This window comes from Somniosus microcephalus, chromosome 17, assembly GCF_052327205.1.
Source record: "Somniosus microcephalus isolate GS21.2 chromosome 17, FLI_Smic_1.0, whole genome shotgun sequence".
NCBI classification, from domain to species: Eukaryota; Metazoa; Chordata; class Chondrichthyes; order Squaliformes; family Somniosidae; genus Somniosus; species Somniosus microcephalus.
In genome coordinates, this window is record NC_141003.1 from 84,668,251 (window position 1) to 84,689,265 (window position 21,015).

At 46.8% G+C, this 21,015-nt stretch overlaps 1 protein-coding gene across 1 annotated transcript in view; it reads left to right on the top strand.

Moving 5' to 3' along the window:
* The window catches only part of dhtkd1 (dehydrogenase E1 and transketolase domain containing 1), an 89,734-nt gene that overhangs the window by 24,217 nt on the left and 44,502 nt on the right, over window positions 1-21,015 (top strand). Inside the window, exons 3-6 of the mRNA XM_086010781.1 lie at window positions 6,901-7,112; window positions 13,366-13,560; window positions 17,441-17,710; window positions 18,928-19,099. Of these exons, the coding sequence (XP_085866907.1) occupies window positions 6,901-7,112; window positions 13,366-13,560; window positions 17,441-17,710; window positions 18,928-19,099 (849 nt within the window). The remainder of the gene's footprint in view (window positions 1-6,900; window positions 7,113-13,365; window positions 13,561-17,440; window positions 17,711-18,927; window positions 19,100-21,015) is intronic.

Here is a 21,015-nt window from a genome sequence, read left to right on the forward strand (position 1 = left end):
TGTGGTCTCAACAATTAAACCTTTTCTGTTGAACCTCTCCGAGTTCAGTATATTTTGTTAGGAGTACGTAGACTCCTACAACACGTGTTTTTCCCCTAAGACTGGACACAACTGCTGATGGTGAATATAGTGTTTTACAGACACACTTTCAGGGAATCATGGAATATGGGTATATGATCAAAGTACTGTGTACAATTCTGGTTGCCACATTTCAGAAAGGAAATACACGACTTGGAGAATGTGTGGAGTAAAGAGTAAGAAAGAACTTGACGTAAGAAAACTACTAAGCACTTGATTTGAGTATAAAACAAGGCTTTAATCAACTGTTTCACAACCATGAAATTCTAGTTACTTCACTAGTTCCTGGTTGCAAAAATGTCCTGGGCAAGCTGGGCCCACGCCCGAGTATTTATACTCCTTGGACGGCGCCACCAGCTGGCCGCCCAGTGTTATTTCATGAGTCATTTCTTCATAAATGGTAAGATCCATGACAGAACTCATGTAAAGTGGATGAATTATGAGGCAAGATTAGAGGAGCTTGGTCTATACAATCTAGAAAGATGATTATGGGGGTACCAATAATAAGAATATAACCGGACGGATCGCCCGGCATCGACCCAGGCACCGGCTTCTCTCCCTAACAGCACGGTGGGAGCTACTTCACCACATGGACTGCAGCGGTTCCAGAGGGCGGCTCACCACCACCTTCTCGAGGGCAACGAGGGGTGGACAATAAATGCCAGCCTCGCCAACGACGCCCAGATCCCAGGAACGAATTTTTAAAAAAAAACCTCAGTGAGGCCTGACATAAGAAAACTACTAGGCACTTGGTCTAAGCGTTAAACAAAGCTTTAATCAACTGTTTCACAACATGGAGGTCTAGTTGTCCTTCACTAGTTCCTGTTTACAAAATCGTCCTGAGCAAGCTGGGCCCGTGCCTGAGTATTTATACTCTCCCTGGACAGCGCCACCAGCAGGCCGCCCAGTATTATTTCATAAGTCATTTCTACATGAATGGCAAGATTCAAGTCAAGACCCTTAAAGTATTAAATGGTACGGAGAAAATTAACCTAAAATATTACTTCAAGGTGAACCAGGACAAGAGGACGTGAAGTTTAGATTAGTGAAAGGTAAATTTAATCCCATTCTTTAGAAGGAAAAAAAAACATTCTTAGCTCAAAGAGCAGTAATCTATCAGGTAAGGTAGTGGAGTCACTGACGTTACTTGGATCCTAAACTGAACTGGGGAAATTGGAATACGAGAGGGATGACTTTGATGAGCTGAATGGCCGTTTCTCACCTTAGACTTCATAGAATCATAGAAAGTTACAGCACGGAAGGAGGCCATTTAGGCCCATCGTGTCCGAGCCGGCCAACAAAGAGCTATCCAGCCTAATCCCACTTCCCAGCTCTTGGTCCGTAGCCCTGCAGGTTAGAGCATCCCAAGTGCACATCCAAGTACTTTTTAAATGTGGTTAGGGTTCCTGCCTCTACCACCCTTTCAGGCAGTGAGTTCCAGACCCCCACCACCCTCTGGGTGAAGAAATTTCCCCTCAAATCCCCTCTAAACCTTACCCCAATTACTTTAAATCTGTGCCCCCTGGTTTTTGACCCCTCTGCTAAGGGAAATTGGTCCTTTCTATCCACTTTATCTATGCCCCTCATAATTTTATACACCTCAATAAGGTCTCACCTCAGTCTCCTCTGTTCCAAGGAAAACAAATTAGTCTACCCAGTCTTTCCTCATAGCTAAGATTCTCTATTCCTGGCAACATCCTTGTAAATCTCCTCTGTACCCTCTCTAGTGCAATCACATCTTTCCTGTAATGTGGTGACCAGAACTGCACGCAGTACTCTAGCTGAGGCCTAACTAGTGTTTTATACAGTCGAAGCATAACCCCCCCTGCTCTTGTATTCTATGCCATGGCTAATAAAGGCAAGCATTCCGTATGCTGCCTAAACCACCTTATCTACTTGGCCTGCTACCTTCAGGGATCTGTGGACATGCACTCCAAGGTCCCTTTGTTCCTCTACACTACTCAGTGTCCTACCATTTAATGTGTATTCCCTTTCCTTGTTAGCCCTCCCCAAATGCATTACCTCACACTTCTCCAGATTGAATTCCATTTGCCACTGTTCTGCCCACCTGACCAATTTATTGATATCTTCCTGCAGTCTACAGCTTCCTTCTTCAGTATCCACCACACAGCCGATTTTAGTATCATCTGCAAACTTCTTAATCATACCCCCTATATTCAAGTCCAGTGACTTGTGTTCTTATTCTGTTTATGACTCGTTCTCAGACACGGAAGTTTCATTGTACCCAATCACTGACTAGAGAATGATGGGCTTTTAACAAAAAGCATAGAAAAAGATATAAGGGCAAGCCATCCTATGCTGATCCATGTGCTCCAATCGTGTTGTAGAGCGGCATTGAGCAAAGACTCGGGGCAGGTTTCTGAGAACCTATATCCTTCTCGGCCTAATGGAAGAATAAGTTCTTACTACTGAGGACGCTACTAGACAACTGGACAGTGCAAAAGGCATTAACTCAATCGCAAAAATTGATCACAATCCATCTCGTTATCTTTGAAACTGTAACTATGCCGAGTGGTACAGTGAGCTACTCAGTGTTCCCTCCAATGTAGTTTTGGGCCGCACAGCTCCTTTAATGGGCTATTGGGCCCATTTAAAATTCCGAGCATGTGCTGCAAATGTTTCCCTTCAAAAGCCGTGAGCTGGCTGCACAGTTTAAAGGGAACATTGATGCCAGTGCACCAAACTGCAATATTGTGGATGGTTGATCTTCTGTGTCCGTTACCTCAGTCGTCCGTTATCAACATCAAGAGCAGGTCAGAGGCTGGTTACCTCAGTCGTCCGTTATCAACATCAAGAGCAGGTCAGAGGCTGGGTATTCTGTGGCGAGTGTCTCACCTCCCGACTCCCCAAAGCCTTTCCACCATCTACAAGGCACAAGTCAGGAGTGTGATGGAATACTCTCCACTTGCCTGGATGAGTGCAGCTCCAACAACACTCGAGAAGCTCGACACCACCCAGGACAAAGCAGCCCGCTTAATTGGCACCCCATCCACCACCTTAAACATCCACTCCCTCCACCACCAGCTGCATCCTGTACCATCTACAAGATGCACTGCAGCAACTCGACAAGGCTTCTTCGGCAGCACCTCCCAAACCCGCGACCTCTTCCACCTAGAAGGACAAGGGCAGCAGGTGCATGGGAACATCACCACCTCCAAGTTCCCCTCCAAGTCACACACCGTCCTGACTTAGAAATATATCGCCGATCCTTAATCGTCGCTGGGTCAAAATCATGGAACTCACTCCCTAACAGCGCTGTGGGAGCACCTTCACCACACGGACTGCAGCGGTTCAAGAAGGCGGCTCACCACCACCTTCTCAAGGGCAATTAGGGATGGGCAATAAATGCTGGCCTTGCCAGCGACACCCACATCCCATAAAAATGAATTAAAAAAACCCCAGGCTGCTGTTGCACACGTCCTAGCTGCTGGTTATGTTATAGGGCAGTGTTTGAGGCAAGTTGTTTCTCTGCCCCTTTCTGTTGCAAATAAATTGTGGACACTGAGGACAAAGCCCCCCCACCCCCACACAAAGGCTCGACTAGTTTATTCTGTGCTTAAACTAGACAGTCCAAAGAAGGTCCCAGCTTCAATCCTTGATCTGTACTGCAGTTGCTGAGCTCAGACAGGGAGGCAGTACAGGGGCTACAAATGGTTTAGCACCCTAGGGGTCAGAGATTCCTGCTCCTGATCGCGATCCAGCACCCCCCCCCCCCCCCCCCTTGCTGGAAGTGCTTGTGTAAGGGCATTGACTGAGGTCAGCGAATGAAACTCCGTGCAGTTGGACAGCCTGCCAACGTTCACTCTTGAGGCGCGTGTATGAATAATGACTACTTGGGCGAGGCATTGGAGGCTGTCGGATGTCTGTGGATCTGCAGCGCAAAAAGTGATCTGTGTCTTCAGGAGAGGAGAGGGAACGCCTTGCAGGAACTCCCCCCCCCCCCCCCCCCCCCCTTTCTTGGGAGGAAAAAAAATAGAACTGTGACTGAGGAAGTGAACCTTCAGTGATTTCTGCGTATGTGAGGAGTGCTCCTTCCTGTTTTGGAACTTGCAAAGGAAAGAGGAAAACATGAAACGGTTCTTTTTATATTAAAAAAAAGTTTTAAATTGTGGTCGCTCCCATTGAGCAAGCAACTGTCTGTATGCCGAGGTTTAAACATATAGAAACATAGAAGATAGGAGCAGGAGTAGGCTATTTGGCCCCTCGAGCCTGCTCCGTCATTCAATGCGATCATGGCTGATCATCCAAATTCAGTACCCTGTCCCTGCTTTCTCCCAATACCCCTTGATCCCTTTAGCCTTAAGAAATATATCCAACTCCTTCTTGAATATATTTAATGAATTGGCCTCTACTGCCTTCTGTGGTAGAGAATTCCACAGGTTCACCACTCTCTGGGTGAAGAAATTCCTCCTCATCTCTGTCCTAAATGGCTTACCCCTTATCCTTAGACTATGACCCCTGGTTCTGGACTCCCCGACCATCGGGAACATCCTTCCTGCATCTAGTCTGTCTAGTCCTGTCAGAATTTTATAAGTTTCAATGAGATCCCCTCTCATTCTTCTAAACTCCAGTGAGTATAAGCCCAATCGACACAATCTCTCCTCGTACGTCATTCCTGCCATCCCAGGTATCAGCCTGGTGAATCTTCGCTGCACTCCCTCCATGGCAAGAACATCCTTCCTCAGATAAGGCGACCAAAACTGCACACAATACTAAGGTGTGGTCTCACCAAGGCCCTGTACAACTGCAGCAAGACATCCTTGTTCCTGTACTCGAACCCTCTCGCTACGAAGGCCAACACACCATTTGCCGCCTTAACCGCCTGCTGCACCTGCATGCTTACCTTCAGCGACTGGTGCACAAGGACACCCAGGTCTCGTTGCACTTCCCCTTCTCCCAATCTATTGCCATTCAGATAATAATCTGCCTTCCTGTTTTTGCCACCAAAGTGGATAACCTCACATTTATCCACGTTATATTGCATCTGCCATGCTTTTGCCCAATCACCCAACCTGTCCAAATCATCCTGGAGTTTCTCGGCATCCTCCTCACAGCACACACGCCCACCCAGCTTTGTGTCGTCTGCAAATTTGGAGATATTACATCTAGTTCCCTTGTCTAGATCATTAATATATATTGTGAATAGCTGGGGTCCAAGGACCGATCCCTGCGGTACCCCACTAGTCACTGCCTGCCGCTCGGAAAAAGATCCGTTTATTCCAACTCTTTGCTTTCTGTCTGCCAACCAGTTCTCTATCCAAGTCAATACCTTGCCCCCAATCCCATGTGCCTTAACTTTACACGCTAATCTCTTATGCAGGACCTTATCGAAAGCCTTCTGAAAGTCCAAATGCACCACATCCACTGGTTCTCCCTTATCTATTTTACTAGTTACATCCTCAAAAAATTCCAGTAGATTAGTCAAGCACGATTTACCTTTTGTAAATCCATGTTGATTATAAAACCGACTGGTTCTGATGCAATTGTATTTATATAAACATGGCAACAATAGTAATATCTGAAGTTCTATAATACACTGCTGTACAGGCTTATCCACATTAATATATGCAGTAAGCATGGAGGGAATTTCTCCTCAACTTGCTCCCTTCCTGAAAGTATTGACTATTAGTTTGTGCATTTATGGATGTCAGGAGCTGGCTGTTGTCCATTTGTGGTGAGCCTGAATGGTCAATTTGGGCCGGCTATTCAGTCAGGGAGACAACAGCACAGCCAACCCCAACCCTCTTAAGTGATGACCACGCACATGAGTTTCTGGTCAGGGTCGCAACGATGAATGAGACTTTTCCTGCTTCAACTCGAGGACATGAAGAGCGCTCGTGCTCCTACTGCTGCCCTGGCTCCAGGGAGGGGGGTGGGGTAAAGAAAAATCTACTCCTTTCTATCAATCCAATCTCTAGGTTTCCATATTACACACACAGTAGTACTTTTATGAAATATAACACATCCATTTGTAACAGTGTCAGTTTTAAACCACCCAATTACCTTTGTCTGGTATTGGACATTTATTTAACTTGTGCGGTCAGGATAAGACAGCTACAGGTTTTTATATGGACTTTTAAGGCACATCAACATGACAACCATTTAATATACACTCTCTATATATCTCTCTTTTTCTCTCTCTATCCCTCTCTATCTCTCCTTGATTTGTATGTCTTGTAGTGAGTTCACATCTAGTCAACTGGTAGAGAGGAAACTGCAAAGACTTGGAGCCGTGTTTGTCCTTTTTGGTGGGAGTGAACTGGTTAACCCTTTAATAGGAGAGCGTTTCGTTAGGAAACAGATGTGACAAGTGGTACAATAAAAACCTCCCAGACTGAGTGTGGGCAAGCATGGCAGTACCCACTGACTGCCACACTCCCTGACATCATGGACTCCACCAGGGACTGACCAGAACCTCAGCAAATCTCACTCACGAACAATGTGCCGTGTGTACTGCTGCTTGCACATTGTATATTGTGATATGTATTGTAACCAAAACACTTTCAGTGAAAAAGAGAAAACGGGTGAGAATTGTTCCCCCCCTGCTCACTACTTCCTAGTAATGCAGTGCTTCCTGCTTCCCATTAATGGGGCTAAGGTCCCAGTCAGAAGGCCTGTGACTATCAATTCCAGCTGTAGAGAATCTCATGGCAAACATGCAAAACTTCTTTTCCAATGGGGCAACCCGTGATAGCAAAGTGAAAGTGGACAATGCAGAGGTGGAGGGGTGAGGGTAGAATTGTTTTTTTTTTGAAAGACAACAAAATCAGTACTGAAGGCTGATATTAAATTACTTTCCAGGAATGTTGAACTTGTTGAAGGAGGAAGCCACCCTGGAAGAGGTGTTGGCTTACCTGGACCAGACTTACTGTGGGCACATATCTGTTGAGATTAGCCAGCTGGAGACCATGGCAGAGAGGGAATGGTTTGCTCAAAGGTTTGAACAAGCCAAGCAAGAAACTCTAACCCAAGAAGAGAAAAGGCATTTAGCAAAATTGATGCTGGAGTCTCAGGTAAGATTAACATAAGAATTAGGAGCAGGAGTCGGCCATTCGGCCCCCTCGAGCCTGCTCCACCATTCAATAAGATCATGGCTGATCTTCTACCTCATCTCCACTTTCTCGCCCGATCCCCATATCCCTTGATTCCCTTAATATTCAAAAATCTATTGATCTCTGTCTTGAATATACCCAATGAATGAGCATCCACAGCCCTCTGGGGTAGAGAATTCCAAAGATTCACCACCCTCTGAGTGAAGAAATTTCTCCTCATCTCAGTCTTAAATGGCCGACCCCTTATTCTGAGACTGTGACCCCTGGTTCTAGACTCCCCAGCCAGGGGAAACATCCTCCCTGCATCTACCCTGTCAAGCCCTGGAAGAATTTTGTATGTTTCAATGAGATCACCTCTCACTCTTCTAAACTCTAGAGAATATAGGCCTAATGGAGAAGTGTTCTAACTGAATGGAGGATGGGAGAAGAGGAGTAGTTGCCATTGGAAGTGGAAGTTAATAAGGTTAAATAAAATAAAGATTGAATAATAAAGTGATTTATGTAAGTTAAGTGGCAGATTTTTTTTTATTCGTTCCTGGGATGTGGGCGTCGCTGGCAAGGCCCAGCATTTATTGCCCATCCCTAATTGCCCTTGAGAAGGTGGTGGTGAGCCGCCTTCTTGAACCGCTGCAGTCCGTGTGGTGAAGGTGCTCCCACAGTGCTGTTAAGGAGGGAGTTCCAGCATTTTTGACCCAGCGATTTGATTTGAGTCTTCTACCCCCCCGCCCCCGCCCCCCCCCCCCCCCCCGCCCCAACCACCCCTGCCCCAACCTGCCTGGTATTTTCTGTTAGGAACTTGGACTAGTAAAATACATTCTAGTTCACTTTACTGGGTCATCACAAAAAATCATTTGAAAATTGATATTTCAGTTCTTTCTGAAATTTTACAACCTTTAATTTGAACAGTGCAAATATAGTGGAATGAAAATAGTCTTGGATAATAACTTTGGGAGAAACTTTCCTCCTGTTCACTATTTGCAGCAGTATCGTAAGAGTGTTCTGAAGAAAGGGAATATCTCTTCTCCCCCCCGCCTATATTCCTCGAGCAAAGTCATTCTACAATTGAAAAGGATTTGAAAGAAACAAAAATGAACTGAATACGTTGTAAGCATTCCTAATTGGCAAGGTTGTATGTTGGCAATTATCATGACACATTAATCCCAGTTTGGCTCTTCAGTGCGCCTGTAAATACCGTCGCCAGCCCCTCGCCGTCCCCTGCTCCACAATAGTAGTGGAGGCACAAGCCAAGGGGGACTGTCGGCGTCTCCAGAAGAGAATCAGCAGGTTAATGTTTCAGGCAGATACCCTTCGTCACAAGGGCACGTGGGTTGGTTGCTCACTGCCTCTGCTGGGTTACAGGGCAGAACATAAACTTCATTCGTTTTCAAATCAGTTTTGTAGATTGTTCCTTTCTGAATGTACTCAGCTTGTTGCTTTTTATTCCCTTTTTCTGCTTCCTTTTTGTACGCTACTGCACTGCGAGCTCTTTCAGTATTGTCAAGTTGGAGGGTAAATTATGCTCCAGAAGACATTTGATTATCTGTGTCTTTCTGGCTTTTGATGGGTCAATACCATACATCTATCACCGTGTGTTCAGGCAAGAGAGTGGGATATCTACTAAACTAGCTCCAGGTTAAAGCTGAATTTACTCCATTGTCTTTCTAACAGCCCAGACACAATGGGCCAAATGGCCTCCATCTGTGCTGTAAATTTCTATGGCTGAGATTTTCCGGGTTGGGGGTGCAGGATCAGCAGGCGTGATCGGTGGCGGGTCAGGTGGGAAAGTGTTTTTTATGTTGGGAACCCGCTCTGAACCTGCCGCCACGCGCCTTTCCCCGATGTTGGGTCTGTCAGCGCTGAGCAGACCCGAAAGGCAGTGGCGGGCGACCCAATTCATGTCATTATGACCATGTTTAGAGATCATTAATAATACATTTGAGCTCACCTTTTGATTTTACGTGCTCGCCTAGTGGGTCCACGCTGGTCGTAGACCATGTCTGTCAAGCTGAGGCGGGAGTTCAGTGGCCATTGAATCAGCTGTTGAGTTGATAGCTTCAAATGTACAGTAAAAGCTCCCACCTTAGAGGTATCTTCCCTCAACCACAAACTCTTCCTCACTGCATTTTTACAACAGATTCAGAATGCTGCAAGTCTTTACACTATCTCCATCCAGTTTGACCTCATTACCTCTCTCACCATTGACAGATCACTTCTGTCATCTCTACTTCACCTGCCCTCTATTCCTTCAGCATGGATGCCCTTTATACTCTCTCACTTTGGTCCTCAGAATCCCACCACGTTCAGCCCAACACCAGCAGCACCAGGCACACCAGCAGCACCAACAACAATACCAACCTTCTCCACAATCACCTAATGCTGCACAGGACACAGGGCATCAGCACCCAACCACATTGCTGCCCGGGAGGCCAGGGATGGCCTCACCATGGCCAGATTTACTTCACTTGACGCTGCACACCCTGGCTGCCACATGATGCGCCAGCTTGGCATCACCCCACACCAACACCATAAAGCATCCCTACAATACCCAAGCCATTCCTTTCACACTCCTCACCATTCCAGGGGCACCGTTATGTCTCACCATTCACTGCAGCTCACTAAACCACTTCCAAAGGTGCACACAAAACTGTCCAAGAATGCAAAATGTTGAAAATAAAGGCTGGAAGGGAAGAGAACTTCCCTGTGTGCTGTGATTCACTCCATAAGCATATGGAGGGAGTCATGGGAGAACCTGGGTGCAGCCCTGTGCCTTTGTGCAGTGATTGTCAGTGTTTGCAGCACCTCAATGCTGTAGAACACTGACAGCACAACTGTCAAAATAAAGTTGGCCATGGTCCCTGTAAGGAAACCAGCTGATGACGTGTCATCAAATGATGTCACTAGACCCGCTTCCTCTAATTGGCCGGGAAACGTGCCGGGCGGGGCTTAACGAGTCCAATCGGGAAACTCATTTCACAGAACGGGTTGGAGCCAGCAGCGGGGTCGGGACCCGCCACAGACCCGCCGAGGTAGGGGAAATCCCGACCTATGATTCTATGAACGGTGCTTGTCAAGGCAAGTGATGTCACTGATGGGGAATTTGTTTCCCCCAACAACCTTTCTTAACCCCAACAACCTTTCTTAACCCCAACATCGACAGGGCACCCAAACTGCGCCAGTGTGACTCTTTCCACCTTCTACAGCAGTCACCCTTAACAGCTCCTCGGGGTGAGATTGCCAAATTGTGGCTAATTTATGCACAGGGTCTAAATCCACGGGACCGACTTGAGATGAGACTCCCTCACGCTTATTTCGGATGGGATATTTAGGGTGGACAAAGAGAGGTGTCCCATCCCAGCAGGCTGAACCCAGTTCCAGGATGTGAAAGGACAATGTGTTAACTCGCTGTCCGGGGCCAATATTTATTCCCCAATCAACATAACAAAAAACAGATTATCTGGTCATTATCACATTGCTGTTTGTGGGAGCTTGCTGTGCGCAAATTGGCTGCCGCGTTTCCCACATTACAACAGCGACTGCACTTCAAAAAGTACTTCATTGGCTGTAAAGTGCTTTGAGACGTTCGGTGATCAATCGATCTCTCTGTCTCTCTCTCTCTTTCTGTCTCTCTCTCTCTCTGTCTCTCTCTTTCTGTCTCTCTCTTTCTGTCTCTCTCTTTCTGTCTCTCTCTTTCTGTCTCTCTCTTTCTGTCTCTCTCTGTCTCTCTCTTTCTGTCTCTCTCTCTTTCTCTCTCTCTCTGTCTCTCTCTCTTTCTGTCTCTCTCTCTTTCTGTCTCTCTCTTTCTTTCTTTCTTTCTTTCTTTCTTTCTTTCTTTCTTCTCAGCTGACTGTTTTCAGACTGTGACCCAGGACTAGAGGGTATATATAAGTATAACATTGCTAAACCTGGAGTTGGATTAGTAGATATTCCACTCTCTTGCCTGAACACACACTGATAGATGTGTGGTATAGACACAGATAATCAAATCTGGAGCATAATGTTGGGACTGTGGAAATACCATCTGTGAACGGTCAGGGTTCAATCTGTTACGCTGATATATTGGAGTTTTTACCTTTTTTAGGAGAGAGAAAAATTTCACAGAGCTTCTCTTCAAAGTTTTCCACATCATCGTTCACCTTACTCAGATGCTAGTTGGGTTGAGCCCTTGACGATACAAATTATACACGATCTGTTGGTGGAATCGTCCTGATGGACAGAATCATAGTCATAACGGCACAGAAGGAGGCCATTTGGCCCATCGAGTCCGTGCCGGCTCTCTGTAGAGCAATCCAGTCAGTCCCATTCCCCCGCTCTATCCCCGTAGCCCTGCAAGTTTATTTCCCTCAAGTACCTATCCAGTCTCCCCTTGAAAACATTGAGGCCTAGAAATTGGACTGAGGCGCCCAAGCGGTGCAAAGTTTGCCTGGGTGCTGGAATTTGCGCCGCGATCGCCGCATTAGCGATCGCCGCAAATTCAGTTGAAGTGCCCCTAGAGGGGGACGGGGCGCGGCTCGAGGCACTCCGCGTCCCTCTTAGGGCGCTGAAAGTGAATTTTGCAGCGCTACGTGCCGCAGCGCCACACGCTGCGGCACGGCACACTGCGGTACTGCAGGCCTTCCTCCCACTGTTAAGGGGGAGGGGCCTGCAACAGCGCGAGCCCTGATCGCGAGTGCCGGCAAAAGAGCCCGGCACCAAGGAGAAGTGCCGGGCTCTCGGGAAACAGCCGGCAATGCCGCGGGGGGGGACCAGGAGGCCGGGGACGGAGGTGCTGGCAGGCGGCCGCCGAAAAAGCGGCCGCCCCGCACCTCCACCTTAACTTGCGCCTCTGCCGGCGCAGCAAGGCCCCGTGAACCGGGCGCGGGTAGCGAACGGCGCTATAGCGGCGTTCGCTACCAAATATCGCGATCGGGGCGCGAATGGGGCGCTGTGCACACCGATGATGTCATCGGTTGCGGCGCAGCGCAAAAGGCTAACGCCACCATTAGCGCCCCTGCTGAATATCGCAGGAGGCGCAGCCAGTGGCATTACAGCCACTGACTGCCTCTTTAGGCGCTAACAGGTGGCGCTACTCACCCAATTTCTCCCCCTGAGTGTCTCCGCTTCCACCACTTCCGTCGGCAGCGAGTTCCAGGTCCTCACCACTGGCTGCGTAAAAAAGTTTTCCCTCGCGTCCTCCCTGTATCTCTTGCCCAAAACCTTAAATCTGTGTCCCCTAGTCCTTGTACTGTCAATTTGTGGGAACAGCCTTTCCCCGTCTAGCCGATCCAAACCTGTCATAATCTTGTACACCTCTATCAAATCACCCCTCAACCTCCTTTGCTCTAATGAAAACAAATCCAGCTTCTCCAACCTGTCCTTGTAGCTAAGATCCCCCATCCCTGGAACCATTCTGGTAAATCTCCTCTGCACCCTCAAAGGCTTTCACATCCTTCCTAAAGTGTTTGTTCCATTGAGGAGACTTCTCGTGCAACTTCACTAAAAATAATTTACCTAGTCAGCCTCTTACTAATAACACTAGAATTGGTTATGATTTTGTTCCCTGGATGTGTTTTATTTGTTTTAACAATTTAACACATCTCTTTTTGTGTGTTCCCGATTCCAACGCACTCCTGGCCGGCCTCCCACGTTCTACCCTCCATAAACTTAAGCTCATCCAAAACTCTGCTGCCCGTGTCCTAACTCACACCAAGTCCTGTTCACCAATCACCCGCTGTGCTCGCTGACCTCCATTGGCTCCCGGTTGAGCAACGCCTCGATTTAAAAATTCTCATCCTCATGTTCAAATCCCTCCATGGCCTCGCCCCTCCCTATCTCTGTATCCTCCTCCAGCCCCACAACCCCCCCCGAGATATCTGCGCTCCTCTAATTCTGGCCTCTTGAGCAACCCTGATTTTTAACCGCTCCACCACTGGCGGCCGTGCCTTCAGCTGCCGAGGCCCTAAGCTCTAGAATTCCCTCCCTAAACTTCTCCGCCTCTCTTTCCTCCTTTAAGACGCTCCTTAAAATCTACCTCTTTGACCAAGCCTTTGGTTATCTGCCCTACTATCTCCTTATGTAGCTCGGTGTCAAATTTTGTTTTGATAATCGCTCCTGTGAAGCGCCTTGAGACATTTTACTACGTTAAAGGCGCTATATAAATGCAAATTGTTGTTATGTTGTGGGTGGGACATGTAATTACAGTAACTAGGCTAACTAATGACTTGTGTTTATTCACCAGGAATTTGACCATTTCTTGGCCACTAAATTTTCCACTGTGAAGCGTTATGGCGGCGAGGGAGCGGAAAGCATGATGGGGTTCTTCCATGAATTGTTCCAAATGGCGGCATTCAATGGGGTGACTGACGTGTTGCTGGGAATGCCTCACCGGGGGCGACTGAACCTGCTGACTGGACTCCTGCAATTTCCACCTGAGGTTAGAACCATAATCGGAAAAAGCCCGAAAGATAGGATTGGAATGTGTGAAATAGGCTTGGGTAAAATGTTGTGATCTGTAAAATCAGACTGTGGCGCGACTAAAGTATGTGCAGGGCGGCTACAAACTGTTAAAGCAGCATTCAGGTACACACGGATTATTTGGCACTAGTGTTTTCAGATGTAAGTATCCTTGTTCACACCCTTTTACTTTTGCACGACAACAAGAGGGCAAAGTTAGAATGTTCAGTCAGCTTACCATAAAGAAAGAAAGAAAGACTTGTATTCCTATAGCTCTTTTCATGACCTCAGGATGTCCCAAAGCGCTTTACGGCCAATGAAGTACTTTTTGAAGTGTAGTCACTGTTGTAATGTAGGAAACGTGGCAGCCAATTTACAAACAGCAAGCTCCCACAAACAGCAATGTGATAATGACCAGATCATCTGTTTGTGATGTTGATTGAGGGATAAATATTGGCCCCAGGACACTGGGGAGAACTCCCCTGCTCTTCTTTGAAATAGTGCCATGAGATCTTTTACATCCACCTGAGAGAGCAGACGGAGCCTCGGTTTAATGTCTCATCTGAAAGACGGCACCTCCGACAGTGCAGCGCTCCCTCAGCACTGCACTGGAGTGTCAGCCTAGATTTTTCTGCTCAAGTCTCTGGAGTGGGACTTGAACCCACAACCTTCCTATGTTACAATGTGCTTAGTTTGAGTGGTTCTGAATTCTGGTGTTGAGATGCTTTAACATTACTTGTGTTTTTTTAAATTTCTCTTTCCAACTTTCTCTCCTGTCCAGGAGGCATTGGCTCCTTGCTGGTATACAAATCTATAGGGGGGGGTGTGAACATTTTGGCACCTCACCCCAGCAGTCGTTGCTCATTTGTGAACCTGGATGGTGAATTTGACTGAGGGGCATCACAGCCAAGCATTTGCCCTTCCAGCGGGGGATATTGGCCTGCATTTTTGCGTTGTGAATAACAGCGAGGCCATCCGCGCTCACCGTTATTATGGAGTAAATCGGACAGCAACTTCCGGAGTCCGCACGTGCGCAGTTAAACGTGGAAATTGGACGTTGCTGTCTGATTTACCCTGCTCGTCCACAGGCTGCGCGATAACAGAATCGCGCCGATAGACACGGCATTGAAATCCATGTAAGGGCGTGAAGTTGCTGTACTTACCCACTCGTTACCCACTAAACTCGGCAGAAAAAGTTAGTGCTGGTGGATTCAGGTGGAAGTGAATTTTTTATGACGTGATAAGAACATAAGAAATAGGAGCAGGAGTCGGCCATTCGGCCCCTCGAGCCTGCTCCGCCATTCAATGAGATCATGGCTGATCTTCTGCCTCAATTCCATTCACCGGCCCTATCGCCATATCCCTTGATGCCCTTACTGGTCAGAAATCTATCAATTTCTGTTTTGAATATACCCAATGACTGAGCCTCCACAGCCCTCTGGGGTAGAGAATTCCAAAGATTCACCACCCTCTGTGTGAAGAAATTTCTTCTCATCTCAGCCCTGAATGGCCGACCCTTTATCCTGAGGCTGTGGCCCCTGGTTCTAGACTCCCCAGCCAACGGAAACATTCTCCCAGCATCCACCCTATCAAGCCCTGTAATAATTTTGTATGCTTCAATGAGATCCCCTCTCATTCTTCTGAATTCAAGAGAATACAGACCTAGTTTACTCAATTTCTTCTCATACGACAGTCCCGCCATCCCAGGAATCAATCTAATGAACCTTCGTTGCACTCCCTCTATGGCAAGTATATCCTTCCTTAGGTAAGGAGACTAAAATTGTACACAGTACTCCAGGTGTGGTCTCACCAAGGCCCTATATAATTGGAGTAAGACTTCTTTACCCCTGTACTCAAATCCTCTTGTAATGAAGGCCAGCATACCATTTGCCTTCCTAATGGTTTGCTGCACCTGCACATTCACTTTCAGTGACTCATGTACAAGGACACCCAGGTCCCTTTGAGCATCTGCATTCCCCAATCTTTCACCATTTAGGAAATACTCTGCCTTTCTGTTTTTTCTACCAAAGTGGATAACTTCACATTTATCCACATTATGTTCCATCTGCCATGTTCTCGCCCACTCACTGAGCCTGTTAAGATCCCCTTGAAGCCTCTTTACAACTGACACTGCCACCTAGCTTTGTATCATCAACAAATTTGGAAATGTTACATTTAGTCCCCTCGTCCAAATCATTGATATAAATTGTGAATAGCTGGGGCCCAAGCACCGATCCTTGCAGTACCCCACTAGTCACAGCCTGCCATCCTGAAAAAGACCTGTTTATCCCTACTCTTTGTTTTCTATCTGTTAACCAATTCTCAATCCATGCTAGTATATTACCCCCAATTCCATGTGCCCTAATTTTGTTCACCAACCTCTTGTGTGGGACTTTATCGAAGGCCTTCTGAAAATCCAGATACACCACATCTACCGGTTCCCCTTTGTCTACTCCACTAGTTACATCCTCAAAGAACTCCAATAGGTTTGTCAAACAGGATTTCCCTTTCATAAATCCATGTTGACTCTGCCCAATCTTACTATTAGTTTCTAAGTGCCCAGTTATTGCATCCTTTATAATAGATTCCAGCATGTTCCCAACTACTGATGTGAGGCTAACAGGTCTGTAGTTCCCCGTTTTCTCTCTCCCTCCTTTCTTAAATAGCGGGGTTACATTTGCTATCCTCCAATCTGCAGGAACCGTTCCAGAATCTATAGAATTTTGGAAGATGACAACCAATGCGTCCACTATCCCAATGACCACCTCTTTAAAAACCCTAGGATGTAGGTCATCCAGTCCTTGGGATTTATCGACTTTTAGTCCCATTAATTTTGCTAGTACAGGAAACTTTCGTTTAACCGGAGGTTAAAAGTCCGGAAAGCTCTATCTACCGGCAAAATTCAGGAGCCGTTTTCTCTAAGTTTTTTTACTTCTCGTTGCTTTTTTTTTCCCAGTCAGGCTCTGCAAGGTCTGTAGCTAAGCAACAGCTTCAGCTAGAGACGCTTGCAGCTGCAGCCGACTGTTTTGAAGCTGTTGCTAAGCAACAGGGTTTGTTGATTCACACGGAGCTGAAAAGCTCTATGTTTTAACATTAGCGCTGGTTTATATGGCAGTTTTGATCTAACGGCACCAGCTCGGTCCCGTCAGTGCCAGATTCCAGAAAGTTTCCTGTACTGTTTTTTACTAATAATAATTTCTTTAAGTTCTCATTTTCGCCACACCCTTGGTTTTCTCGTATTTCTGGGAGGTTTTTTGTGTCTTCCTCCGTGAAGACAGAAACAAAGTATTTATTTAATTTCTCTGCCATTTCCTCATTCCCCATTATAAATTCTCCCGTCTCTGACTGTAAAGGACCTACATTTACCTTCGCCAGTCTTTTCCTTTTCACATACCTATAGAAGCTTTTACAATCCGTTTTTATATTTCCCGCTAGTTTGTGCTCATATTCCATTTTCCCTTTATCAATTTCTTGGTCCCCCTTTGCTGATTTCTAAAAAGATCCCAATCCTCAGGCTGACCGCTTTTTCTGGCAACTTTATAAGCTTCCTCCTTTGACTTCATACTCGCTTTAATTTCTTTTGTTAGCCATGGTTGGGTCACCTTTCCTTTTGGGTTTTTATGCCCTGGAGGAATATATGTTTGTTGCAAATTATGCATTATTTCCTTGATAAGTTATAATTACTGCCAAACAACTTACTACTGTAATGTTTACTATTTATGATGTAGAATTTCCTGTTTTGTATTCTAAACTCCATGCCTCTAAATGCAGCATCACACTAAATTTGGTTGGGTTTCCGTTGGCAATGTACCTGCTCCATTATATTGGGTGCTGAAAAATCTTTTTGAATTTATTTCCAGTTGATGTTTCGTAAAATGCGTGGGTTGAGCGAGTTTCCGGAAAATTCCCCAGCCATTGGAGACGTCTTGTCTCATCTTACATCCTCCCTGGACCTGGACTTCGGCTTGGACCAGCCTCTGCATGTCAGCGTGCTGCCCAACCCGTCCCACCTGGAGGCAGTCAACCCGGTTACTGTCGGTAAAACCCGTGGCAGGCAGCAGTCTCGGCAAGATGGGGATTATTCACCAAGCGGCTCGGCACAGCCAGGAGACAAAGTCATGTGTGTACAGGTCAGGAACGTCTGTGTGACACACACACACACACACACACACACACACACACACACACACACACACACACCCCTGTGGAATAGACTCCGAGGGAACATAGTCAATGTGGTCGGTTAGTTTTTTAATAAAAAGCTGGATAACTGACTTCATTGACACAATCACAGTGCATTTCTGTTTACATTTATCTTTCCCTTCCCTGTGATAACTCCAACCGAACCTTCAGTGTTAATGCTGATAGTTGTACACTTTTTGTTTTGTTATTAGTTTGATTAACATGCATTCCATTAAGTTGATCACAGCTGGAACATCCTGGCCAGAAGGAAGAGGAATTGTTTTTAGAAGCTAATTTTTAAATGAAAAATATATATATTTATTTGTATAACAGCTCATTACATAAATGCCTTCCAAACACGTCACACAGTTAATTACTGTTGAAGTGTAGTGACTATTGTAGGCAAAGATAGTCATTATTCTACAGCAGCAAAGCCCCACAGATATCGAGGTGCACCAGCAGTTGATGCTTTATGAGTGCTATTGGAAGGGTTGGAACAGTTTTGTATCTCGGCCCTCGGTATAATTTTGGAGGATGAAACAATTGGAGAACTAGCTTTGAAGAGAAGAGTAACTGTAGAGGGGAGGGGACTACTTTTACCATGAAAACATTCTACCTGGGAGCAACGTTCCCGCTAAGCTGCGCACGCGCGCAGCCCAGGCCGCTCACCGGCTTTCACGTTGTGAATACCGCACAGGCGCAGAAATTTAAAGGGACCGCGCATTGAAAGAAACAGGCTGCGCGGAACAAAGCCCAGCTTACAGGGAACATTGCCCGGGAGCGGTTATTTCTGCGGGACGCTGGGAGAACTCCCCGCTGCTCTTTGACTAGCGCCGTGGAGATTTTTTCAAGCCGACCTGAACGAGCAGACAGGACCGCTATTCGATGCCCCATTCAAAAAAAAAATGCTGCCAAGCAATCCCTTGCCCCCCTCTTGAAACTTTGAGCATTTACAGATTGTACGAATATTCCCTGACACTACCTCAGATGTACTCTGCAACCCAGTTCAGAATCATCCAGACATATTTAACATTTTTCAGATTGTGCATACACTTTTTAAAATTCTGAAACATTGTTGCTTCAAAGCTAAATGAATAACATCTCCTGCTTGTGTAGCCGTTTGAAGATGATGGGCTTCCTCTCCCCTCACCCTCCCTTATTACAGGTACACGGCGACGCTTCTTTCCCAGGACAAGGTGTTGTCGCGGAAACCTTCACTCTGTCGAACCTCCCCCACTACCGAGTCGGCGGAAGCATTCACCTGATCGTCAACAACCAGTTGGGCTACACCACCCCTGCTGAGAGGGCCAAATCCTCGCTGTACAACAGTGATGTGGGTAAGCTCATCCACGCACATTGTAATGACTGATCATCGGTGAAAGGAGTAAGATGCGAACCTGTAGCCCGGGGACCAAACCGGTGGAGACTGTTGCTCTGGGAGTTGGCGTGTTGCGGATCCATACGCAGAGGCGTCACAAGTGGGTCCGTTACGGATATTGTTTCACAAATATTAACCTCGTAAAGAGAGTTTGGTGACTCGGCCCTCGGTATAATTTTGGAGGATAAAACAATTGGAGAACTATCTTTTGAAGAAAAGAGTAACTGTAGAGGGAACTACTTTTACCATGAAAACACTCCACCTGGGAGCAACGTTCCCTCTAAGCTGCGCACACGCGCGGCCGCTCAGTAATCTGCAGCATCCCGCCCGGGCCGCTCACCGGCTTTCACATTGTGAATATTGCACAGGCGCAGAAATTTAAAGGGACCCCGCATTGAAATAAACAGGCCGCGCGGAACAAAGCCCAGCTTACAGAGAACATTGCCTGGGAGCGGTTATTTCTGTTTACATTTATCTTTCTCTTCCCTGTGATCACTCCAGCCGAACCTTCAGTGTTAATGCTGATGGTTGTACACTTTTTTTTGTTTTGTTATTAGTTTGATTAACATGCATTCCATCAGACCGGGTTAAGTTGATCACAGCTAGAGCTGCACCACTTTAATTCCCCGAAGTTGGGTTTTGTGATTATGCCCATGATGAACAATAGTTCTGGTGCCAATTCAAAGGCAGCCAGGTCAGGAAAAGTTAGCACCAGCTGGCGATTGAATTTTCCGAGCTCTGATGCTTGGCTTTTAGGACCAACCAGATTGCAATCGGCAGAAGTCTTGTGCAGCCAGACACCAATGACGTGTATTGGATCCGAGCTGTGCGCGGAAACCTGAAAGCAAGTGTCTCCACATTACTGCACTTTGTGCACTAGAACCATTGTAAGGTGGCTTCCTACGGGGCCTCACTCTTCAGGGGTACAGTGCACAGCATAGCCACCTGAATTATACTCTCAGCTTGCAGTTGATGTGCACCCGAAACCACTTTGTATCGATGCAAAGTGACGGTATGACTGATCACGCTATAATTATTAACTTCTTCATCACAACCATAATCACAAACCCAACTTTCAGAAAACTGTAGTGCTGTGATTCAGCTCTAGCTGTGATCAACTTAACATAATCTGATGGAATGTATGTTAGTAATGAAACTTTTTTTTCATCGTTCCTGGGATGTGGGTGTCGCTGGCAAGGCCAGTATTTATTGCCCATCCCTAGTTGCCCCTTGAGAAGGTGGTGGTGAGCCGCCTTCTTGAACCGCTGCAGTCCGTGTGGTGAAGGTACTTCCATAATACCGTTAGGGAGGGAGTTCCAGGATTTTGACCCAGCGACGATGAAGGATCGGCTGATATATTTCCAAGTCAGGATGGTGTGTGACTTGGAGGGGAACTTGGAGGTGGTGGTGTTCCCATGCGCCTGCTGCCCTTGTCCTTCTAGGTGGAAGAGGTCACTGGTTTGGGAGGTGCTGCCGAAGAAGCATTGGCGAGTTGCTGCAGTGCATCTTGTAGATGGTACACACTGCAGCCACGGTACGCCGGTGGTGGAGGGAGTGAATGTTTCAGGTGGTGGATGGGGTGCCAATCAAGCGGTCTGCTTTGTCCTGGATGGTGTCAAGCTTCTTGAGCGTTGTTGGAGCTGCACTCATCCAGGCAAGTGGAGAATATTCCATCACACTCCTGATTAGTGCCTCGTAGATGGTGGAAAGGCTTTGGGGAGTCAGGAGGTGAGACACTCGCCGCGACACTCGCCGCAGAATACCCAGCCTCTGACCTGCTCTCATAACCACAGTATTTATGTGGCTGGTCCAGTTAAGTTTCTGGTCAATGGTTACCCCCAGGATGTTGATGGTGGGGGATTCGGCGATGGCAAT